The sequence below is a fragment of the Colletotrichum truncatum genome (genome assembly GCF_014235925.2).
Source record: "Colletotrichum truncatum strain CMES1059 chromosome Unknown Contig_0006, whole genome shotgun sequence".
NCBI lineage: Eukaryota > Fungi > Ascomycota > Sordariomycetes > Glomerellales > Glomerellaceae > Colletotrichum > Colletotrichum truncatum.
The window spans coordinates 1,925,706-1,950,144 of NW_027222403.1; the positions used below are offsets into that span (position 1 = coordinate 1,925,706).

The 24,439-nt window shown below is 51.0% G+C and overlaps 8 protein-coding genes across 8 annotated transcripts; 6 read left to right on the plus strand and 2 right to left on the minus strand.

The window, feature by feature from the left end:
• Positions 1-1,041: 1,041 nt before the first annotated feature.
• Positions 1,042-3,957, plus strand: CTRU02_209812 (uncharacterized protein; the record flags this gene model as incomplete). Its single annotated transcript, XM_036720628.2, has 1 exon — positions 1,042-3,957. The coding sequence occupies one exon, from the start codon at positions 1,042-1,044 to the stop codon at positions 3,955-3,957; it is 2,916 nt and encodes a 971-aa protein (XP_036587467.2).
• Positions 3,958-4,594: 637 nt separating this feature from the next.
• Positions 4,595-5,236, minus strand: CTRU02_209811 (BolA-like protein; the record flags this gene model as incomplete). Its single annotated transcript, XM_036720627.1, has 3 exons — positions 4,595-4,808; positions 4,880-4,986; positions 5,066-5,236. The coding sequence occupies 3 exons, from the start codon at positions 5,234-5,236 to the stop codon at positions 4,595-4,597; spliced, it is 492 nt and encodes a 163-aa protein (XP_036587468.1).
• Positions 5,237-6,818: 1,582 nt separating this feature from the next.
• On the plus strand, positions 6,819-7,109 carry CTRU02_209813 (uncharacterized protein; the record flags this gene model as incomplete). Its single annotated transcript, XM_070205339.1, has 1 exon — positions 6,819-7,109. The coding sequence occupies one exon, from the start codon at positions 6,819-6,821 to the stop codon at positions 7,107-7,109; it is 291 nt and encodes a 96-aa protein (XP_070060987.1).
• A 193-nt stretch (positions 7,110-7,302) lies between these two features.
• On the plus strand, positions 7,303-9,412 carry CTRU02_209814 (AMP-binding enzyme; the record flags this gene model as incomplete). Its single annotated transcript, XM_036720629.1, has 3 exons — positions 7,303-7,726; positions 7,819-8,114; positions 8,186-9,412. The coding sequence occupies 3 exons, from the start codon at positions 7,303-7,305 to the stop codon at positions 9,410-9,412; spliced, it is 1,947 nt and encodes a 648-aa protein (XP_036587469.1).
• A 506-nt stretch (positions 9,413-9,918) lies between these two features.
• Positions 9,919-10,814, minus strand: CTRU02_209815 (eukaryotic translation initiation factor 4E-1; the record flags this gene model as incomplete). Its single annotated transcript, XM_036720630.1, has 3 exons — positions 9,919-10,407; positions 10,471-10,542; positions 10,602-10,814. 3 exons carry the CDS (start codon positions 10,812-10,814, stop codon positions 9,919-9,921), a joined length of 774 nt encoding a protein of 257 aa, XP_036587470.1.
• Positions 10,815-12,975: 2,161 nt separating this feature from the next.
• On the plus strand, positions 12,976-14,351 carry CTRU02_209816 (uncharacterized protein; the record flags this gene model as incomplete). Its single annotated transcript, XM_036720631.1, has 2 exons — positions 12,976-13,441; positions 13,501-14,351. The coding sequence occupies 2 exons, from the start codon at positions 12,976-12,978 to the stop codon at positions 14,349-14,351; spliced, it is 1,317 nt and encodes a 438-aa protein (XP_036587471.1).
• A 291-nt stretch (positions 14,352-14,642) lies between these two features.
• Positions 14,643-14,759, plus strand: CTRU02_209817 (uncharacterized protein; the record flags this gene model as incomplete). The annotated part of the gene is made up of 1 exon (XM_036720632.1): positions 14,643-14,759. The coding sequence occupies one exon, from the start codon at positions 14,643-14,645 to the stop codon at positions 14,757-14,759; it is 117 nt and encodes a 38-aa protein (XP_036587472.1).
• Positions 14,760-16,063: 1,304 nt separating this feature from the next.
• Positions 16,064-18,465, plus strand: CTRU02_209818 (Heat shock protein SSB1; the record flags this gene model as incomplete). The annotated part of the gene is made up of 6 exons (XM_036720633.1): positions 16,064-16,106; positions 16,294-16,471; positions 16,627-16,792; positions 16,882-17,786; positions 17,853-18,136; positions 18,197-18,465. 6 exons carry the CDS (start codon positions 16,064-16,066, stop codon positions 18,463-18,465), a joined length of 1,845 nt encoding a protein of 614 aa, XP_036587473.1.
• Between the last annotated feature and the right edge of the window lie 5,974 nt (positions 18,466-24,439).

Below are 24,439 nucleotides of genomic sequence, written 5' to 3' on the forward strand. Positions count from 1 at the left end.
ATCAGAGACACGCGTTCGTCAGGGAGGAACCGTTCTGGAAAGGCTTTCGTACTCCACGAGATGCGAAGATATCGAAATATTCTCGACGAGGTCGTGGGTGAAATCAAGGGTCCGAGGAGGGGCGCAGGTGACGACGAGTAGGAACGACGTGGCGATGGTCAGGCTCGAGACGTGTGTAAGGCGGCGAAGGGGGAGAGGGTGTGGTGTGTCTGTCGTCTTAGGTATCCGTAGTCTGCAGAACGAGCTAATGTATTGAAGTTGGAGCCGGATGCTTTTTAGAGGCGGACTATCCGCGGGCTACTGCAAAGCCAACCAGCGCTATCCCTCCGAGGTCCAGGCCCGCGTGGTCCAGCGGCTGCCAAGTTGGTGGAATCGTCAAACGGGGGTGATGACGAAGCTGGCGCTGGGTTTCGATGATAGTGGGCAGTTGACAAGTCCAGTCTACAATGTCTGGTACATTCGATGCCTTGGAACGGTCGGCTTAGGGGGCTTTTTGGACGGAACAAGAGCCGTTGCAGCAGCAGTTGCAGCGCATGTGGAGGTACCCGGTACGCGTTTCCGACACAAGCCGATCCACTTGCATGAGGTACGTACCTCATTCTGTATACTCAGGTGCCTTCGCTCAGATTCCGAAGCTTGGGCCATGTCCAAATCAGAGCCTGCCCCACGTAAACTGCCCAAGACCCCGCAGTCCCAGGCTCCCGCTGCTGCTTAATTGGGTACGATTGTAGATTGTAAGGGTAACACCAAAAAACGCGCCTAATAAGGGACCTAAAGCTTTGGCGCGTCTTGTTCGTCTACGGGGTAACAACCTTCAGGGAAAAATATCGTTGCTTCCCTGCATACCTGGGGCTCATTCACCCCAAAAGGGCATATCTGATGTGAGGAATATGTGACTTTCTTTGCCGCCATTACCGCCTTACGCCTATCACACACTACCTGATTGATACAACCATCACGAAGCAATTCTTTGACGTGCTGCAACCCTCATGTGGAACAAAACAGAGTCATTTGTCGGTCATCCCGTTTGCTATCGTCACGATGGGAAGCTCAAGAGATAGCTCGCAATCTTACAACATGTCGCCATCCATTCACACACTTTTTAACGAACATTCAATTCCCCGAGGCCTCACCCGAATTCCCAAAGACCAGCAGAAACTTCTGGACCGCCCCGATTCATGGTCTAAGGGCAATCGTCATGAGACAGTCAATGTGCCCGCACGTGTACTTGAAGACGTCAAAAACTTGCACACAGCTCACACTCTGCCGCCCCCCGCTCAAAAACAGCAAGACCCCGTCTCAAGCGGACTTTCTCAGCCAGAGCCAACACGACCAGCAGCAGTTGACAGCTTGTCGGGCGAGGATGACGATAAATCGGATGCTTCTTCTGGCCCGGGAACGCCACTTGGTTCCTGGTCACAATCCCCTGAACCAGCTTTGCGTCCACCAAGACAGGATCCCTCATCTTCGCCTTCAATCAAATCACAAGTTGAGATAGAAAGTCAAATCCCTGCACTATCAGCAGAAGCGGATCTTCCGAGCAGTCCCCCTCAAGGCCTGTCATCGCCCATTGTGCCGGCCATAGAGCGCTTCAGCCCATCTAAAATGTTGCCTCAGCCGGCCTTGAAGCGACGTCGCATAGAGTCATTCCCCTCAAGCAGCGCTGGGCCAGATGATGAGTTGGAAACGTCCATTCCTAGTGCACTTGTTCAAGCAACGTCTCCTATAAATAGGGTGGCAGCACATTTAATGGCAGCCACCGAAGCTGCCACCAGTCCGCCGTGCGGACAGGGTAGCATAATACCATCTACTTATAATGACACAAGAAGCCAAGCCAAGCCATCAACCCCAAAAGAGAAGCGGAAATTTAAGGCAATCAGTTGGTCGCCCGAACAGTCTACTAGAGGTCTTACGTCCGACACAACCCTCGTTCAACTACCTACAATACCATTCTCTCAGCCGGAAGAGAATGTTTTGCCAGCATCTTCAGGCCCACTTATTGACTCGACATTCAAGGCTGCCGACGCGGATTCATCATTGCAAACACCGCACATTATCTATGATAGCCCTGGCATGACCAGAACTCTCCGCAAGGATCAACAAGTTAAGTCTAATCTGTGTTCCGAGCCCGGACCTCCCGGTTCAGCATCAGACTCGGATGTCAACAACAAAGTCACGGCAGGAGGAACCACCAACCTACATGCAGCCAAGCCAATGGTAAACCTAGGCGAGCCCTCGCTGTTAAAAGAAGAGAAATATAAACAGGTGATCGTCAAGTACTTGGATAACACATGGGGCGCTGAGGAATCTCAGTGGCTCCCCACGGCTATGCAGCATCATCGGTCACTACTGTCAAGAAGCAGTCTTGAGGTCTTGCGGAACCTTACCATGATGGCTATCAATGGTGGCATCAAGCTTGCAAGATTGTGGTCCGAACCAGATGGCCCTCTTTATCACGCGGCCTCTAAGCAGGCCAAGGGGAAACTCTCATTCCCTGAGGATCTCAACCACGAGTCGTTTGACTTCTTCCAAGCTGAGACTTTGCGGCTAGCGAAACAGAATAGAAAAGGTGCAGTAGATGCCACAGCACCCCTGCCACCACATGTCACACACACGACAGCCTCTGACCAAAGTTATGCTGCTGCTGCCGGAACGGGCGAAGGCAGTCTATCGATACAAACTGCACAGTCGCACCTCTCCAGACCAAAGACCGTGGAACAATTTCCACAAGATCCCCTAGAGGCATTTCGAAACGCTTATCCTTCTTTCTCAGGGAGTGCAAAAGACTTTGTCGACGCCTGCGTTGTGATCGAAGGTCTTCGTCGTAGACATGCACTGCCCAAATGGTTGTACGACGACTTCGTTCGTGCCTATGTGGAAGGCTACATTCCATATATGGCCCGTACTGATTCTGGCAACGATGAACGACCACTTTCAACCATTCAGTGGTATGTTGACGCTGTCGATCGCCCGGTCTTCCAGGAGGGCATCATTACAGCTGAAAGCCTGAACCAGGTATTCAGGATCTACCCAAATGAGTATAACTCTGCAAAAAAGACGATTTCACAGAAGCTGTCACCATCGCCGACCGTTGAAAAGAAGGCCGCCACGCCGTTGGCGGATGTACCGATGGAAGATATACAGACGCCACCAGTGACATTAAATTCTGGTCCAGTTCCTGGCCATCTTGCGAAGTTTCCCCTGGACACAACCATAATGTCGGTTCATCAGCTGAACTCTCCACTCCGGCGTCCCTCCAAAGATATGCCAAATACGCTAGGATCTAAGCAGGTGGACATTGACGAACAGCCAGAAAACATATTGGCCGAACAGCCAACCCAGAACAATATTAATGACAAGAAAGGCAAACAACGAATGACGAGCGAAGACATTCAGTGTAGTCAGGGCGTGTTGGCATCCGCGCCAATTATTCAGGATCAACCACCAACCACACCAAGGGATAATGACGCTGTCTTCATTTCCAGCACCCGAAGACCTCAACAAACACATTCAAGGGCAAATGGTCTGGAGAACGATGTTAAGCATGAGAGGCGGACTTCTTCGGGCTCGCTTGCTCAGCCTGCTTCACCGAAACTCACCCCCGTCAAACCAATCAATGGTACAATGTCGCGGGATAGCCGCATTGGAAGCGTGCTAGAGACCCCGATCCCGGCATCGACAGCCGCTGCAACTCCGTCTCGGAGCAACACGACGTCGACACCAGAGAAAACAGCCGTACGTCGAACTTTGCCGGCTTCTTTCGATTGGGGCCCTCGTTCACGTGCGCCTCCAAGCAGTCCAGCACGAAGTACTCTCTCCGTATCAACCCAGGACAATCGCGTTAAGAAGGCCAAGAGAACACCACAAGAAAGTGCGAGGAGGCTCGAGGAATACAGACAAAAGATAATGAAGCTGAACAAGGAGGGGCGTCTCCATCAGCAGGGCGGAGGTAGTTAGGGTGTCAGTGAAGGGACTCCAGGCTTCGTGTCTGATGCCCGATTATTCATGATGGTGCTGATATTCAACCAAAACAAGAGCCTCTTTTCATGGGATGGCCTTTAAAAAAAAAAAAAAAAAAACCCACACACCCTTTTTCTCTTGGACGAGAACTTGAACGAAGGATGGCTTCATGTAGTTAAGATACCCTCAGAGCAGTTTGTATTCGAAAAAGTGTAGTATTAGGCTACTTTAATTGGACGGGCTGAAATATGGTACTTCGAAAAAGTCAAATCTGAATTGCTCAGGCAATCAATCTGTCTAGACTGGATCTAGCGTGTTTTTCGCGACCGGCTCTCTGAAGAGTCTTGAAGGTATCTAATGCCCCTTTTTAGAAAACATTGCCAAAAGTAGAGATTCCCTGTTGCCCATATGGCATTCGTCGTATCTGATTCGTAAAAAATTGGTATGGTTTTCGTCGCAGCAAGCATGACTCCGTTATAGTTAACACCCGCGCCCGGTGATTCCCAGTGTTTCATCATGTCCTCCTTCCCATCGCAGTGGTCGTTATCTCTCGTATCAAATGTTTGCTGGTATTTTGCGGCGGTTTCTTCGTTTCTTTGTTTTTGTTCGGTTCTTTGATTTATTACTTTATTGTTCAGGCCGAGTCGTCGGACGCCTGGGCCTCAGCAGCCTTCTTGGAAGCTGCCTTGGCTGCCTTCTGCCTTTCCTCCTCCTCGGGAGTCAGCGTCTTGAGCTGCAGAGCATGAATGCCGCCCTCGCGGGCCATCTCCTCGCGGAGGAGAGCGTAGATCATGCGGTGGCGGGCGGATTGCATCTTTGTGCCGAAGGCGTCGGAGACAATGACAAGTCTGTTGCGGGGGCAATTCATGTTAGAGAGGAGGGGTAGTACAGCTGAGGTTCGCAAGGAGGTCGTCCGTACCTGAAGTGTGTTTCCTTGGAGGTGTTTCCAGCCATGGCCTTGTGGTGGCTGTGAAGGTGGGAGTCGTTGTAGATTTCAAGTGTGGAGGGGGAGAGAGCCGCGGTGACCTTTGGGACGGCATGTCAGCAAACATTGGACATACTGGGCAGTACATCAACAGCGACGGTAGGAAGGGCAGCTTCGTACCTTGGAGCGGATGGCATCCTCGACGGGGGTAGCGGAAGACATGTTTGGCGGTCTGGCGGAAGCCGAGAAACCGAGGGCGTATCTGCGCAACATTGGTGTCGGTATTTGAGTGAAAGTTCCTCCGGTCAAACTACTCCCGATCCTGCCGACAAATGGGCGAAAGGTGTTCATGGGGAAGAGAGGAGAGAGGAAAGGAGAAAAGAAGGAGAGAAAAGGAGGACTAGAAGTAGGCGTATCGCAAAAAGGAGGTGAGCAAGGTATCCGTACCTTGGAGTGGATGGAGCAGCGGCAAGCAAGCAAGGCGACAGGGAATAAGAAAGCTGCGTGTGAATGGATATGCTAGCCCAACAACTGTTTTCGGTTTAGGTATGGCAGCGCGGTGTGTAGTGCTGTGGTGGTAGGTAGCTATCTGATAGACCGAAAGTGCGGTAAGATCAGGTACGGGCGGGACGGGTACGTGTGTGTGTGTGCAAGGTTGTGTGTAGTGAGAGTGCAAGCAGATTTTCGCAGACCACCCCCGGACGGGGTAGAAGAAGTTTCGGTGTGTCGGTGAAAAAAGAGCGGCATGCGGGATGGGCTTGGCAGGCAATATGACATTTGGGGGTGTAGCCAATTAGCGGTACAGGAAAGCTGGCTCTGTCCTTCCGGTTGGTAACTGGTGGACCCCACCAGTAGAAGCACAGGAATCACATTGGGCCGCCCGGCCGGGGTCTTTTATTTTATTTTTATTTTCTTTTCGTTTTCTTTCCAGTGCGTGTTTCTAGAGCTTCGCTGGCCATGCAAGGCAAAACGGCCCACGGGTTGGGTTTGGGTCTTCACCAGGTGCGTGGTGCCCATCTTTCCCCCCCACCCATGCCTTCACCCCCCTCCCTCGTGTGAGATTGTGAGGTGGTTAGCTTTGCTTTTGCATTCTGGTTTGCTGTTATGTCCACCGCCCTTCTTCTTTGCTTCTTTCCATCCCATCCACTCCCCCTGTCCGGGCCATGCCATCCCGTCACATCCAAATGGACAAGATGGGATGAGGAGTCACAGTTAGTGCATAAGGTGGACCAGCTGGTAAAAGGCTAGAAAACAATTGGAAGACGTGGGAGGCAAAGAACTGTGGGCACAATGGCTCATCCTGACAATCCACGGCATACCGCCCATACGGATAGAGTCAGAAACGCTCACCGCGTGTTTCCCAACCCCCGTCACCGTCACCGCGCATCCAGAGCACGAGGCCTTGCAGCACCACAGCTCCGCTTTGCACAAGGCACTATTGACACCTGATCAAAACATCCAAAATATCCCAGCGTCCCGGCTGTTGATTCACAATATCGCCAATGCACCCGAGCGGGGAAACATAGCTTTCTGGACCTTGCTTTGGAAGCAAGGCCCCAATGCGGGTGCGGGTGCGGGTGCGGTGGTGACGTGGGTTGCGGTTCCTTTGCAGCGGTAGAAGCAGAAACAGAAGCATAAGCAGGAGCATGAATATGAACATGAGCAAGAAGCAAAGAAGTAGCAAGCAACGGCCGCAGCGGGAAGGGGAGCCACAACAACAATATCAAGGAAATGTACGGCCGAGATACTTTCTCCTCCGTGCAGAGGTACTCCTAGGACGCTATGCAATGGAGGGACGGATAGGTGCCTGATAGAAAAGGGTCCGTCGCTTCAGTCCATCCCCACTCATGTTCCTCGACGCTGGTCGTGGACACGAAACCTGCACCTAAGGAAGACAAGACTGAATAGCAGTGCCCTTTCCCACCGTCCCACGATGTTGGATGTGGGAAACCCGCCCACACACGCACCCAACACACACACACACACACACAAAAAAAATAACGGATACCCAGGTACCCAGGCACCGGAAACCAGCACCGTACCCGCGGCGCATACACACCCCCATCTCTCACTGTCCTTCAACCACAGCACCATAGCACCCCTTAGCACCAACCATTGTATACCAAATCTCCAACGCCCCGCTAAGCAAGCCACACTTTTCCGTCCGGTCTTCGGCAGATCCAACCGGCGGTCCTGCAAGGAGAAGTCCGATCCGGGGACCTAACGCGCCGCAAGCCGCAGCGCAGAAAAAAAAATTAGACCACGACGCTGCACTCTCACCTACCTAATCCGACTCCCGAGCGCAACCATCGAGGGGTCGGTCCCCCCCAATATCCACTCCGTGTTCCGGTCCTTAATATTAACGCCATTGATAACGACGCATATCATTGTGCCTCCCCCCCTCCCCTCCCCCACTCATGTTGGCCTCCGGTTTGCGGAATGTAGCACGACGGCCCGGCTGCTGCTGCTCCCGAGCATCACCAAAACCCTACTCAGCCGCTACCGTAATCGCCGCCGCCGCCGCCGGAGCATCGTCTGCAAGCTACTATCACCCACGTCTCACATCATTCCGATCCTTCGCTGCTACCGCGCGCGCATCGCAAATCGCTACAATGGCTTCATCGACAACCCTGCCGAGGCTGCCCCTTTTCGAGGCCATCTCCCGTCACGATCCCGAGTCTACAGCAGTGATCCACTCGCTCTCCGGCCGCCGGTTCAAGTACGGGGAGCTCCTAGGCGACGTGCGCCGCGCGCGGGATAAGTTGTTAAACTCAGCTGGCAAGCCGGACCTGAACGGCGAGCGTATCGCGTTCTTGGTAGAGAACAGTTACGACTATGTAGGTAAGCCAAATCGCAAGAGCACCACTGCCAAACCTCTCCGTGGTTTGAATGTAATGCGCCAGTATCTGACGCTCTCTGCGCCCTGTCTACAGTGACCCTCCTTGCCGCCTTCGCCGCCCGATCGATCGCCGTCCCCCTCTCCCCGGCCTTCCCCGCCGCCGAGCTCCAGTACATCCTCAACCAGAGCGAGGCCTCGCTGCTAGTATCCTCGGCCAAGTTCGCCGCCAAGGCGAAGGAGGTCCTCGCGACTGAGCTCGTCTCGAAGCCCCCGCAACTCGAGCTCCAGAAGCACCTCGGAGGCGGCGCTCATGAGCAGGTGGAGCTTGACAACGCCGACGCCGGCGGCGCAGGCATGATGCTCTACACTTCGGGAACGACCAACAGACCGGTATGAAGCCCTCAGTCCGTATAACAATGGAAAATTCGAGGATCATCAGGCTGATACACGCTCACGTACAGAAAGGTGTCTTGCTCCCCCAGTCCGTCTTGACAGCGCAGTCCAAGTCCCTCATCGAAGCATGGAACTATTCTCCCGAAGACCACCTTCTCCACGTCCTCCCTCTCCACCACATCCACGGCACCGTCAACGCCGTCCTCACCCCGCTTCTCTCCGGCTCCACGATCGAATTCATGTTCCCGTTCAACGCCGACGCAGTCTGGAAGCGCCTCGCCGCGCCCTTCATAACCACAAACGGCACCAACGGCACTAACGGTGTCAATGGCACAGCACACCCCAAACCCAAGGAGAAAATCACCTTCTTTACCGTCGTCCCGACAGTCTACAGCCGCCTCCTGGCAACCCATAAGGGTCTCCCCCTCGACCCAGAAGAGCCGACCCGCGAGGCCGTCTCCCCGAAACACATGCGTCTCGCCATCTCTGGCTCCGCCGCGCTGCCGACCCCCATCAAGGAGGCCTGGAAGACGCTGAGCAAAGGCAACGTCCTCCTCGAGCGTTACGGCATGACCGAGGTGGGCATGGCCCTCAGCTGCGGTCTCGATTTCACCGACCGCGCCGACGGCAGCGTCGGCTGGCCGCTCCCGGGCGTCGAAGCACGTCTCGTAGACACCGACACTGGGGCCGTCATTCCTCCCGGGGAAGACGTCGACCCCGCTACGGGCCGCGAGCGCTCCGGCGAAATCCAGCTCCGCGGCCCCACAATATTTAAAGAGTACTGGCGCAACCCCGAGGCCACGGCCAAGGAGTTCGTCGAAGGCGAGGACGGCCGCGGCAAGTGGTTCAAGACGGGCGACGTGGCTGTGCGCAGACGCGTCGAGGGCGCCGGCAGGAACGCCGCGCAGGCGTCCTGGGCCAAGGGCGACATGTACTTCATCCAGGGCCGCAAGAGCGCCGACATCATCAAGACGGGCGGTGAGAAGGTCAGCGCCCTCGAGGTCGAACGCGAGCTGCTCTCGCTGCCCGAGGTCGCCGAGGCCGCCGTTGTTGCCGTTCCCTCGGGCAAGTGGGGCCACAAAGTCGGCGCCGTCATCATCCTTAACAAGGACATCGTGCCGAGCTGGACGCCCATGGCAATGCGGAGAGCCCTCCGAGATCGGCTTGTAAACTATAAGATCCCACAGGTCCTAAAAGTTGTCGACCACATCCCCCGTAACGCCATGGGCAAGATCAACAAGAAGCAGCTCGTACAGGCTGTTTTCGAGGATCAATTTAGTGGTGACGAAATGTAATAATAGTCTTTGTTGTGTTGGTATACTTGTAGAATGGATGGCACAACCTTTGTTTGAGTAGGAGAATCCGGTATAGAGGGGAGATAGACGAAATACTAAAGAAACAACACATCACCTCACCACGCAGTCGATAGGGAAAAACAGGGCAAACTGGCCTAAAACCTAGGTATCTATTCCGGATTTTCGCGTCCGCCTATGTACTATCGATCATGGCCGTCTAGAAGTAAAGCCATGTTTTTTTTTCTCAGCAACGCCATCATCGGGAGCTCCCAAGACTATCATAAGAAAACCTTTTCCGCCCCTGAAATGCGTTATCATTGATGCATAGCAATGCCTGGTGCGTGTTGGTCTCCACCGGCATCAGGCACAAAAGGTTAACTGAGAAATATGCGAGGAGTGATATCATGCAGACTTATTCGGCCTCTTCTCGCAAGAGCAAGAAGCCAATCATGTCCGATAAAATGCAGGGTTAAGTCGTGTGTCGTTTGTCCGAGTTCGTGTTCTGTTTAAACGGTGTGCTTGGCCTTAGCACGGCTGCTTCCGCTGTGTGCGCTGTCCGTGTGACCAGAGAACTCGACAACCTCACCAGGGGGGAGGTTGAGAATGTCCTTGAACCGACGACCGATGTTCAGGAGAATATCACGGCCCTTATCCTGAGAACGGCCCTTACCACCGGCAACATCTCCGTCACCACGGCCAGGAATGCTCTTGCCAATAGTACGGGTCCAAACACCGATACGGAAGAAAGCCTTACGCACGTTGACGACAACACCCATGACCTCACCATCGTCCTCGCCCTCGAGAGTCTCGCCAATAGCGGCCAGCATGACGTGCAGCCAGAGGTCGTCGATAGGGACGCTGCGCTTCTCCTTGAACTGGTAGGACCACTTGCCACCGTGCTTGTTCTGGGCATCCTCCCACTCGGGGCGGACACCGGCCTTGAAGAGGTGGTAGTCGGACTTGAGGGCCAGCTCAGAGACGGGGGCGATGTTGTTCTGTTGTTACATGGTAAGTCAGGGTATGGAAGGTGGGGTTACGGGGAAGGACGCCGCGCATACATAGACACCCCAGAACTCCTCCACCGAGTTGAAGGTAATAACTTCCTTCAGCAGGTCATTCCAGTTGTCACCCTTTCATCAGTTAGCATAAACGGCACACAAAAATCAACTAAAACGGGAGGGAAACACACCTTGCCGCTGGGGGGCTTGGTGAACCAAAGCGTCCACTTGTTCTGAAGAGGGTGCTTGACGTTGAAGTTTTCCTTATCGTGGAAGACAGTGATAGGCTTGTCGGCATCGTTATCCTTGGTCTCGCTCTTCTCACCACCCTCAGGGGAGATGGGGATGGTGGAAAGGTCGACCTGCTGGTCGGGGTTCGTGGGTGTTTGCACAGTAGTCGCCATCGTGACGGTTTGTTGTGGTGTGGAGTTCGTGAGACGGATTATCGCTCGGACGGATGAGGGGTAGACGTTCAGAGAATGCTGGTGAGACAGACTCTGATGAGAAGACGAGTAGCGGTCTCGACTCGGAGGCGGGCAACCCAGGAATGGGGAAAAGGGTCGCTGTTCGTGGATGGAGGGGAAGGTTTAAAAGTGGGAAGTCCGCTCGAAGAGGCTCGACGACGGTTTGCTCGCTTCACTACTGCTTGGAAGTTACCGTAGGCGATTAACTTCCTTCCAGAGACCGAGGCGGGAGAATCCGACGTTGCGCCAGGCAAGTCAGCGAAGAGACGGTAGGTTCGGGAGAGGTTGAGAGAAGGGAGGAGCGGGTGATGACGTTCTCGTTTGACGAGGTCGAATTGGAAGTTGCGATGGGTTTTGCGAAGGATTGCGCTCAGCAGTCACGGTGCCTTTGCAGTCGCAAAAAAATGCCCAAGCGGGCGGGCCAACCGAATGAAAGAAGAAAAGTGGGGTTGATGGGCTGAACCTCACTGAAAGGTGCTGGTGTGGGAGGTGGGAGGTGCTCGAGGAGCGAAGCCTTTTGCGGGCTGTGGGTGGTGCGAGGGCGGGTACCTCTGCCCAGGCACCTTTCTCTTTTTTGCTGGTCTTGTTAGGGCGATAGACAAACTCCGAGGGCAGGGAATGACAACAGCACCATCCACCAAGCGGATATGGTGGCCTGGGAAAGAAATCCAAGGTGTGGTCCCGGTCAAGACCAGGTTTACGGAAGTTTAAGCAGCCTAGTGGAGGTCTATTGCCCCAATGGTCGAGCCTGTCCGTTGACAACCTTGCATACTTGCAAACTTGCAAACTGTGTCGTGTGGTGAAATACAGACTTCGATGCCATCCAATCCGTAGCTGACTGACTCACTTGGTCCAGCGGTCTGACTGTATTCAACTTGCCCTTGCCCTGCACAGTGGGAAGGGAGGGAAATCATGCTCTCTATTCGTTAATAATAGAATACTTCATACTCGGGTTGTACATGTCTTTGTCCAATTTCATAAGGTTGTACAGCCTATGTCTGTACCTTTTCCTAAATGGTAATTTGCATTCTTGGCAATCTTTCAGAAGTGAGGGACTTGAGCGAAACGGGTTCACTCCTGACCCCTTCTCTGCCCCTTCCTACGCTCGAGGACGCATCCTTGTTTCGAGATGAACTTTTTTGTCTTTGGAGTCCGAAGTCTGTATTTTTGACTGCGGTCACAGGGAATTTTCCAGAAGCTTTCCCCTTGGTGCCCGGAACGTCCGACCGCTTGAATTAACACTTACTTACTTTTGGGCCATCATATGTTGCCACAAAAAGTTGCACGCTGTCTCGTTCATCAGACAATTCATTTCTGTCAGTTAATGATTTGATACACCGCCAGTAAGCCTCGGAAGGCAGGACGAATTGATGTCAACCAGGAGCAAGTGCCCTGAGACCTGTGTGGGTGAGATGACCCCGGGTGTTTCAGTTCTCGTCCTCTCAGCTCTTCTGTATTGACAAGGGTAGCAAAGTCCGGGTCAAGGTTGAGTGGTGTCGAGCAACACCCAGTACCTGCTCAAAGAAGAGGTTTGGCAAGCTTATATTCATAATGATCTGCTTTTTGTTGCAAATATAGTATGGAGATGCAGGGCAGCTGCGGACCAAAAGCCTTTGTACATTGTGTTGTCATCTTGCTTTGACGAACCTCTTCCCTATGATAGGTTGTCGTTTTTGTGAGTTGTTCGAGCATATTGTCTTGCAATCGACAACAATGTAGTAAAGGTGAGCTTCAACCACTCTATAGGATAAGTTTAGTTCAGGATTCCTTCTTTCATGAGAATGGCTTCACAAGGGAGCTCGACACATTCTGGAATGGGAGTCCATTTTGAGTGGGCTAGAGACAATCTGCACTGATGAGCTTCTCAAACTCTACCGGGCAAAGGTAAACCCTACAAGCGCAAGAACAGACACCAGGCTACAAATTGCAGTATTCGCAGTTTCAAACAGCCATTTCAAAATATTTGGAGTGTATACCAATCTGTCAATGATGCTGCAAAATCTGCATCACGTCGAGTAATCTAAGCATAAATCAATCCCTCGACTCTGCAGGACAATACAAACACTTCAATAGTACGACGCAAGGCAGACCCGTCTCCCAGATGTCATCTTCAGAACGTATCATTCCGAAAAAGGGACTCAAATGGCACGATGTGAGTGAATTCAAACCCAAGCGTCTTGAGTTGTCCTGGAATCTTCCTGAACATCGCCTTGACGATGAATTCTTCCTGCACCACTACTCTTCTCTCACATCACACTTAAAAAATCTCGTTGCGACGATCTTCAACACCGGTGAAACCCCTACGCAAGGATTTGTCTGGTCAGTCGGCACAGGGAACCATGACGGACACCTGGAACGTATCATTGGCGAGATTGGACGTCCAAATCCTTGGGACTCATGTCCTTGGGACGATCTGATGGAATGCAAGGCGAAGCGACTCTGTGTCATGAGAGGCGTTCTGATGAAAGTAGCCACGGACCAACTTTTCTCGCAGTTACTCTTCGGGGCAGATGAGAAACAGGTAGAAATCCTTCGTCGTCAAGACGAAGAATTCCTCCAAGATGAAGGTGAGTTACTCAAATTGCATGCAGGGCAGTTGAACAGACCTAATAGAATTTCTTCATAGGGTTTCGACGCACAAGACTCAGAGCAACAACGGTTCGAATGTTTCTTGACCATACTGATGGGATCCCACCACGCTTTTGGGCCGACGTGGAAAAGATTGCGTTGACGACGTTGGCTGTAATCCTTCCGGTACTGAACTGGGTTAGAAGAACATGGCCTCCCAATGAAGAGATCCCCGACATCAAAATGATTTACCAAAGCTTACATGACAGCCTGACATATGCTGCGTGGCTTTCAGTAAATATCCGACTATCGTCATCCGTGCTGAGATTCACATGGCTCCAACCCGGCGAGCGCTACCTCCCGGACCAAGTCGAACTGTGTGCAGGGTTACATGGCAACTCCCGATCGGACAAGCCTGGTCATCAATCTGATCAAGAGCTCGAATATGCAGTTGCTAGTCCTTCGAGATTTGAACGCCGGAAACCGTCGCTGACCAGGCTTGCGAGGGTAATGATATCCGTCGTTCCTCGCGTTCAGAGATATAGGGTGGTCAATTCCGGGTCTGGTGAACCAATCGGTCATACCGTCACCAACCTGGTAGATCCTCGGGTGGTATATTATTATGGACTTCAGGACGATACAGAGGACAATAACCTCTTCAAATGTACTCTGCTGGAGCACTCAGTCGCCTCGAAACCAAACCGACGTTGCAATCTTTGGAGGTTGACTTTGAGTCTAGTGCGAGTCCTTCTCCTTTTGTTGACTCTAATCATGATCAGGGTTGAGATTGGGGAAAGATGGCGGTCAATTTCTAGTTCCGGCTTTTGGAAGTTGATGTCTAAGAAACAAGAGGTCAAACTAGGCGAATGGGCATTTATAAGGCCGTCCCCCCTGGAGATTCCCGCTTAGTAACCTTCAACCTGTATTAATGTAGCAGTTGGATGTTGGTGATGTGAGGCTAGATGAGTGCGTTTGCCTTTGGCAGTAGAGGGACAATGTAGAATTGTACATCTGTATTGAAGTTCTGTTTTTCACTTCGATTGCAACATGCCAGAGATGATCAAGACCAGTATTACTGAGACGTCTACAAAGCTCTGACATGTAATGTGAGGAGGTTCTGAATCCATTCTTCATCGCACGCCTTCTCCAAAAACTCAAAATGGAATGAACGGACATGGTACGTCCAACCAAGAAAAAAGAATGCGCCGAGGGGGAATCGAACCCCCGGCTCCCCGACGCTGCTTGATGGCAACGGAGAATTTTACCACTAAACCATCGGCGCTAGAGGACTTGATGATCCTGGATAGTGAGTTGTGAAGGGAAAATGACAAGAGAATTATATTTCGGGTCATCGACGAGGTTGTGCGTGCAGGGGTATGGAGGATAAGGGCTTCAGACTCTGGCGGTTAACGTTCCCTGGACAACTATCGAAAACTTCGTCAAAGCGCTCCCAATTCACCCCACTCTGTTTCCCCTCCAAGGGCCTTGTTTAGCCCGCACAGATTTGAGATTCCCGCGGGCCACATTGGCCTATCAATGCGCCTGCTTATGGAAGCCCACTTTCAGTCAACGACATTGGAATATTGTGAGGGGATAGATACAAGGAGAGTTCGTCTCAAGAGCCCATTAGATGCAGGCGAGCCAATCCTTTAGCGGACAATGACAAGTATGCAAGGACCCTTCAAAGATGTGTTAGGAGGAACGACAGTCTCATATTACCCTCTGAACCCCACGTGCATTCATATGGATAAGGAGGACGAATGAAGAGGGGTGCAGCGGTCGAGGTCCGACTCTCGGGGTGCCCGACATGTGCATGACGGGCATCAGGTTGCAGAGTCAGGACAAAAAGGAGTTGGGCCTGGTTTGCCGCTGAGAAGGAAGGGCTCTCCTGTGGTGTTGCCACAGAAGGTCGGGAGTCCACCGCCAGGCATCTGGGTTGCTTGCACAAGCCGAGTCAGGCTGTGAAAAAGCAAATACTACGTATCGTGGTCTAAAACGACGTCTGGCACCGGCCAGATCGAGGTAGAACGAAGGCTCAAAAGGGGGAGCAACCAAGGCCTCACGAGGCATTCTGGCTTGATTGTTGGCCTGACAGCCAGGTCTGGGTTAGCAAACGATTACCTCAGTGTACCATGGACAATTTGGGCAAAAGACCATCCCAGCCACCGGATTCATCAGTCTCCATGTGTGTGTGTGTGTGTGTGCCATGTGTACCACTGAAGTCAAGCTGATGCCAGTAGCGGAGGCGAAGCGAAGGAAAAAAAAAAAAAAAGTCAAGACGACTAGGGTCCGATAAGATAAGCCCACCATCGAGAGGGAAAAAGGGTAAAAAAATTCCTTCGCCGCCCACGAATTTGTGGCATTGCGCTAGGCCAGTCTCACGCTAGAGGGGGGGTTGGTGGGGCTCCGGCCCAGAAAAAAAAAGTCGAAATTTATTTTTTGCCGGCCTTTACTAAATCTCTGTTCGGTTGTGTTGAGTGCGAGAGTGAAATTCTTTTGAAAGGACCCCACGTCGCCCGCCCGCCCTCTTTTACATATCTTCCTCCTCCGCGCAAACCTCCAACCTTCCCTCCTCCACCCCTCACACAGGTCGTCTTGTGCAATATCCAAATTCTTCAAAAATGGCGGACGAGGTCTACGATGGTGCCATTGGCATCGACTTGGGTAAGTTGTTGAAACCCCTCTGATAATTTTGATGCCCATGTTGGCGTCCCTGTGCGGGAGGCATGACTGTCGCCGCCACTACCAACACAACATTTGCAAAGAGGAATATCATCACCAAACAGCGCCCTAAAGGGCGATGATATTTCAGATGTCTTGTTATGGAAAGACTAACATGCCTCGACTCCAGGAACTACCTACTCTTGCGTTGCTACGTACGAGGGCACCAATGTCGAGATCATTGCCAACGAGCAGGGTTCTTTCACCACCCCTTCTTTCGTCTCCTTCACCGACAAGGAGCGTCTGATCGGTGAGGCCGCCAAGAACCAGGCTGCTATGAACCCTACCAACACCGTCTTCGATGTCAAGTGAGTATCATTGCCAATTTCTTGTTAAATGCTTTGCCGCTTGGTTCTCACAGGCTGGGGAAATTTTCCCCGCTTGAGGAGGGGTAAAGCAGAGTACAGAGAGCAGAAAATTTTCAACCACCAAAAACTGAATGCTGACCTGTGGTTTTATCCAGGCGTCTTATCGGTCGCCGCTTCGATGACCCCACCGTCAAGAAGGACATGGAGTCCTGGCCCTTCAAGGTCGTCGACGACAACGGCAGCCCCAAGGTCCAGGTCGAGTACCTCGGCGAGACCAAGACTTTCTCCCCCCAGGAGATCTCCTCCATGGTCCTCCTCAAGGTACGTATACTTCAGTAGTGTCACTCCGGAATCCCGCCAGCGAAGACACTATAATCTGTATGTACGCGTGATGCTAATTCCCACCACAGATGAAGGAGATTGCCGAGGTCAAGATCGGCAAGAAGGTTGAGAAGGCTGTCATCACTGTCCCTGCCTACTTCAACGACAACCAGCGTCAGGCTACCAAGGACGCCGGTGCCATCGCTGGCCTTAACGTCCTCCGTATCATCAACGAGCCTACTGCTGCCGCCATTGCCTACGGTCTTGGTGCCGGTAAGTCTGGCAAGGAGCGCAACGTCCTCATCTACGACTTGGGTGGTGGTACTTTCGATGTCTCCCTCCTCAACATCCAGGGCGGTGTCTTCACTGTCAAGGCTACCGCTGGTGACACCCACTTGGGTGGCCAGGACTTCGACACCAACCTCCTTGACCACTGCAAGAAGGACTTCCAGCGCAAGACCAAGAAGGACCTCTCCGGTGACGCTCGTGCTCTCCGCCGTCTCCGCACTGCTTGCGAGCGTGCCAAGCGTACCCTGTCTTCCGGTGCCCAGACCACCATCGAGATTGACTCTCTCTTCGATGGCGAGGACTACACCACCCAGATCACCCGTGCTCGTTTCGAGGAGCTGAACGCCAAGGCTTTCCAGGGCACCATCGACCCTGTTGCCCAGGTCCTCAAGGATGCTGCCATCGAGAAGTCCGCTGTTGACGAGATCGTCCTCGTCGGTGGTTCCACCCGTATCCCCCGCATCCAGAAGCTTCTGTCCGAGTTCTTCGACGGCAAGAAGCTCGAGAAGAGCATCAACCCCGATGAGGCCGTCGCCTACGGTGCCGCCGTCCAGGCCGGTATCCTCTCCGGCAAGGCCACCTCCGCCGAGACTGCCGACCTTCTCCTGCTCGACGTTGTTCCCCTGTCCCTCGGTGTTGCCATGGAGGGTAACATCTTCGCCCCTGTCGTCGCCCGTGGACAGACAGTCCCCACGATCAAGAAGCGGTAAGGGAATACCCTCTGGACGATAGTGATGATGATGATGGACGGAGACTAATGCAGCCATTATAGTACCTTCACCACTGTTGCCGACAACCAGCAGACCGTTCAGTTCCCCGTCTACCAGGGTGAGCGTGTCAACTGCGAGGACAACACCTCCCTGGGTGAATTCACCCTTGCTCCCATCCCTCCCATGCGCGCTGGTGAGGCCGTCCTTGAGGTCGTCTTCGAGGTCGACGTCAACGGTATCCTCAAGGTCACCGCCACTGAGAAGACCTCCGGCCGCAGCGCCAACATTACCATCTCCAACTCTGTTGGCAAGCTCTCTTCCCACGAGATTGAGAACATGATCAACGGTATGTCAACCCTCCTGCCCATATCTATAGTTATAGACAAGAGCTAATGAGTCACTGCAGATGCCGAGAAGTTCAAGACCAACGATGAGGCTTTCTCCAAGCGCTTCGAGGCCAAGCAGCAGCTTGAGTCCTACATTGGCCGTGTTGAGGAGATCATCTCTGACCCCACCCTGTCCCTCAAGCTCAAGCGTGGCCAGAAGGACAAGATCGAGCAGCAGGTCTCTGAGGCCATGTCCGCTCTTGAGATCACTGACTCTTCCGCCGATGACCTCAAGAAGCAGGAGCTCGCCCTCAAGCGTCTCGTGACCAAGGCCATGTCTTCCCGCTAAAGGGGCTAAAACAAAACAAAAAAGGCCTCGTGCTTGGCGCGGATGTTAGTTTGCGGCTTGACGAGGCCGCTTCTCGCGGTGTATCTGGTTCAACTTTCTTGCGTTTGGGTGGCCGAACAGAATCCGGCCAGGATGCGAATAATTTGGGTCAGGTGATATCAAAAGGCACTTAAAAGTTCCTCTTTCTTCCAGCCGCCTTCCTCCCTTATACCTCCACCATCTCTCACAAAACTCACGACACGTGGCATGACTCTCGGTAGGGAGAACATGCTTTCCGGGTGCCGTCTTCTACGGCTTTCATAGACACTGTAGAAAGGATCAGGGCGACATGAAATGAAATTACGTCTACGTTATATGCAACTCCCAATTCCATGTGATGTATAAGATGCTCTCTTTGTGGACATGTATGTGTAACCGAATGACATCGGTTCAGCAAAGCCTCGCCATACCGACCAAGTTATGTTTGCTTCGTCCACCTGTAGTTGAGGTCAGGTCTATCAGCAACAAGTCCAACTAGATCTGCACTCGCTAAGGGACCTTGAGCTTGGGCAGATGTTTAGGTAGCAAAACCCCATGTCAAGACTTCGCATGAACTAGATAGATGTATACTATAGAAACACATTAAATCGGAAAGAAAATGAATTGAAATCCTGGAGAGCCTACTAGTATTCCTGGTTCCCAGATGCAATGTTTTTGGTAAGGCGGCTTTGCTCCGTAATAGCATTCTAGTAAAACAAAGCAAAGCAAAGCAAAGGTAGGGTTTGAGGAGCGCCTTAATGATAGCGAACTTAGATTTGATATAGTTTTCTAAACGCGCTTATCGTTGTCAGTGCTCCCAAGGTTATCGTTCTCATCTTTCTCTGTGTAAAAGGAAGTATACAACCTCAAGGGCGATGAGATTAGAGCATTTTTTCGTATCATAGATTTGCACCCTCTTGTTAAAGATAAGTGTCTCGTTGCCGTTGTCAGAGTCAGAAGATAATGTAACTTTTGAATTGTTTAAATTCGTGTTAGATAATTTTTTATTTAGTTATGATAATGTCTATTTATTTAGCTTGTATTACTAGTTAATACGTTACCGTGTTAGACAGTTATAGAAAAGCGTAAGAAGTAGGAGGGAAAAGTTTTATTATAAGATAAATAGGGGTCTTTTAATTATATATAAAGGGAAAGCATAGATTTTATATAGAAGACTAGGCAACTCTATTGAGTATAACTTCCCTTCTGGGAGGAAGAGAGTTTTGTCTGAGGAAGGAGGACAAGATACTAATTTCACTCGAGCTAGATAAGGACAACGAGCTATTGACGGACAAATACACATATACGGTGCGATGGACAGAAGGTAGGTTCTGTCTAGCCATCTTCACATGATATTCTATTAGATATAAAGACCCTAAGGGATTATATAAGCTAGTATTGCAGGGTAATATCGTTAGCGATAGGCTGTCTAAAGTAGCAGGCTCAAAGGGCTATTAGGAATACAAAGCTTCTCAAGAACAGCATACCATCTATATCATAGCATTCCGGTAGCAATGGAGGCAATCCTTTAAGAAATACTATACGCATTATCTGTATCTATATCTATAGGTTTCATAGGGCGAAATTAGTCCTGTGCGGGTAAAAGCAAACACATGGTAACTTTCTACTAATCGTAAAGTAAAGTAGTGGCTGAGAGGTGAAAGTAAGAGACAGTCTCCCAGCCCCTTACATATGGAAGGGAGACTTCGGCCCCTTCTAGACCCCGCGTGCCGGGTGGCCGGCCAGGCGGCCAGGGAGGTATAAGTGAGTTTATTTAATCAAGAAAGGATTGTAAAATGTATATACAAATGAGATACACCTAAAAAATCAAAAGAAATGATCTAGCCCGGACTTGAACCGGAGACCTTCAGTGTGTTAGACTGACGTGATAACCAACTACACCACCAGACCAATTGACTTGATAGAATGGAATGACAAGAGCCACATGACGGTAAGTTCATGGGCAGCATCGGAAGGGCTTGGAAAGAATAGGCTGGTGGGTCACGGCTGGTACGGGGAAGGAGGTTAGAAAGACTAGATAGACCTGCCCCTCTTCCTTGTTGAATGTTCCTTGATCTATTAGAAAGTGGTCGGCAGGTGTGACAAACTCCAAAATAGCAATCAGTCTGCCTTAGTGTCTGACATGACTGTCATCTGAGTTTGACTTGGCCAGCTGTCTTGCATTAGCTGATTACCATGCAAAGAGTGTTCAGGGCATATGATTTCTTGGGAAGGACCGGAAGTCGGTGGTTTCTGTCGTGCCGTCAGATGTCCACGTCGACAGGTAACTCAGCTATATGGGAGCCTCCTCACTAAACAACTTCTGGGAGATCGACGCTGAAGAACTGCGGCGCGCGCAACAAACTTTGGCGGCTTCTTTCAGAGGCCCTGGCCGATACAGAAAACCATGCTATCGCGTCGATCCTACTAACACTACGACCTTCACCGGCTCGTAGTTGAAATGAGATCTAATCAACAGGCGTACCATCTCGCTGAGCTCCCCTTAGCATTTCACCGTTGACGAAACCCAAGCGCAATGTGCTTCCTGCCATGTTTAAGTTGCTGAGCACTTCTTCTAGGTGTGTTGCACGTGGCCTTGTCTGGGAGATTTTGAGCGCATAATTAACAACGCTGAAACTGCCTGCTCCGCCGACTTTGCAAGGAAAATTATCGAGTACTTTCACTTACCGTTGTATATATAAAGTCTAGTATCACAGATGTTATATTATAACATATTAATAAAAAGCAATGGGAATGTCCTATGATGTGTTAGCGGGATCTGGAGGAACAAAGACCCCCCTGGCGACTATCTATACTGATATGAGTGGGTGTATTGGGGACCAAGATGAAGGCGGTTTCCTAAGAGACTGGTTGTCATGAAGCAGCATAATGAACGGGCTATATAGGGCGAGAGTCTTTACTACTGTAATTGGCCCCAGTAGAACATTTGAGCTAGGTTGCGGAGACAGAAACGCCAGTCATAAAGGGCGCGGACGGCATCTAAGGTGTTTTCGGCTCCTCGCGATGCCGCATTTCAATGTGTCGTTCACTGTTTAGTCATATTAGCCGACTTTAGGACGCAGGGAACCGACGAAGTCTGTCAGGTTTGAGTTGTTATTCTTGATGTTGATTTGGATTGTCTGGGCGATTGCTTGTGACACGGTGCATGCTATCTGTGCCGTTTTTGTCTTATAGTGTCGACGAGACAATTTCCGCCGCTGTTATGCCGTTCCCTTGCCCTTGCCAGTTCTAATTTGACTTTCTCTTCAAATATCAACCAGTCTAGTAGCTTAGTACCTCCCTATGAAATGCTACTTTCATTGTCGTATCCTGAGTATTGTGTAAAATATACTATAACCAGAGACTGAGACGTCTAAAGAGAAGATCGCGATCCACGATACGAGGACTGGCTTTAAGTTTACAATCCCGGAAGTCACTGCCACGACTTCAGTTCAAGATCAAGCGCTGGGATTTATTATCAAGGCGTTTAACAACGACCAAACGCATGTCGTGAACTGCATTGGGTCTTAGTACAACAGATTTAGAAAATTATGCCTCAGACGGGCAAGTCCACTGCGAACTACGGCAGCCTCTCCACGAACAACATTGTCAGGCAAGTGCATAAGTACTTCAAAAGCAACAAAGTCCAACTTTGATAACATCGCGGCTGCTGTTTCTTTATATGAAGGCGCCATCACTAAAAGTTGGGGCGAAGGCTACGCGACAATCATCCCGTATCAAGAGTTATGTCGCACTTTGTCGCAAGCCGAAATCAAACCCGACTACGACAATATCACTAAACTCATCGCCCCGATGAATCTCAAGCCTCGTGAAAACAATCCAGTCCCCAAACGCAAGGCTATCGCCTGCAAACAAGACAGACTTTCGAAGAAGGCGCGACACAAACTACGCGCTTCTAACGACGCATAAAAAAAAGCAAACGAGCAATCTACTACAAAGAACGTCCCAACTACAACGTCAAAAGTATGTCAGGATGTGGTTGATTTAATGAACAGCGGCTGTCGTTTGGAACGATGTGACGGAATGTGAGAGTTTGAACAACTCCACTGCGAACTCGCCATCAGACTCAAGAACGAGATTGGATTCCGAGTGCATGGCATGGCTGGTGGTGCCAAACTAACTGACACCAACTATGATCTACACAACCGGCTCTCCTAGATCTGCACCGGATTGGAAATCATTGTGGCATCCCCGATGGTTGAGTTGCGCAATCGAGTAACGAGTTGAAATACATCCAGATACGGGTATCCTTCCGCTTTGTTATCGCAATTTCTAGAAATAGTGTATTCAGAGCAACAACTGGAAGATGAAGACGAAGTCAGACTTTTAAATTACTATATTGAGTTGACAGACAATACACTACGGCCTTTGGCTATGCGAAGCTGGATTGTTAGCCTTTGCGCATGCTTGCGCGGCTAAGGAATTTCCGTGCCCTCGGTGTTGATAAATCAGCAATCAATATCATGTTGCTATTAATCATGTTCTTTACATGATATGCATGGCTGCTGACAAAAAGATCTTTAGTTCATTAGCAATCATCTCGTAACGCGGTTTTGACCGTGACTCAAGATTTCTCTCTGGTCTTGCTGGCGGGCTGCCTGTAGATTCCTCTACGATGTGTTAGTTAACCTACAAATCGCAAAATGAAAGCTGTACCTTACTCTTCACGACGCGCCCAGAGTACTGCCGTAAACGCACTCAATGAAAAACTTTCCAACTAGACGCCCCTCGCTAATCTTTGTAGTGTCAAGTTATTTTGATTTTAGTCGAGTTAGTGGGTTTCCGTTGGGATTACAGGGATACCCGCAAAGTAGAATATCCTTTCAAAGGGACAAAATAGTGTGTGTTCTTTTGTGATCACTTGGAGATGTTCCAGCAGAAGTGATGGATGAAGCGGTCGCCGAATTTATATCCCGTCTTGTTTCCCGCCACGTGGGCAGCCGGCAACTGGCAAGGGAACCACGTCAACTCGGACTTCCGACCCAAAGTGGCGTCACTATGCATGCCAATGCACCTAAATTAGGATTCTCAGCCGAGAAGCTTAGCAGGCATGGGCTGTAAGAAGAGATATCTATCTGGACATTCTTCCTATGATGCTTGTGGTTGGTTGCCTACCATTGAGTTTCAGCCTCTGCCATACCGTACAAATATCCCGAAAGACTAGCAGGTAGGATTCCAGGGCTTCATACCGAACACCATTTACTCTATGTCAGAGGAGTATAGTTTGCTAAGATCCACTGTTTGTCGAAGCGTACCGTGGAAGTGGTGATGCTATAGGTAAACGAGAGAGAGAGAGCTTGAGAGAGCTAAAGATGTGCTTTAATAGACAGCCATCACCACAGTGGCTGTCAGAGACATTCCTAGTGAAATCGACAGAGTTATCTCTAGGCCTAGGAGAGGTTTTTTGCGTTCCATAGAGTAGCGACCGGAGTGGTGGTGGGGAATTGCCGTCTCATCCCGTGGTTAGGGTGGTGAAGAGGTTAGAGGATCGTCTATTGAAACGGAGGTAAGCCTCTATTTCTGGCTGTTTTGCTGAAGAGTTTGGATGACTGTGGGAGAAGTGACAGGTCTCTTCTTCTGGTAGCTTGGCTGCGTGATGGACACCCACGAGATTTATTGCAACAGTTTCACAGGCGTTAAATAATCCCGTACGGGTGAAACCAAACAAAGAGGAAATTCATCGTAATCGAGATGTGTAGAAGTGTCGTAAAAGGGTGGTTTAGAGATGAAAGTGGGAGATACGGTCTCCCAGCACATCACATATGAAAGGGAGGAAGTGTTGCCTTCTAGCCACACGTTCCATGTGGCGGAGAGCAGCACCCCATATTCTAACTGTTCCTAGCGAATCTGGCCTTGGATGTCGGAGACTTCTAGCGAATTGGGTGGCTTCTAGAGACATTTTGCAAGCTCGCAGATAAATAATGCTCGACTCCAG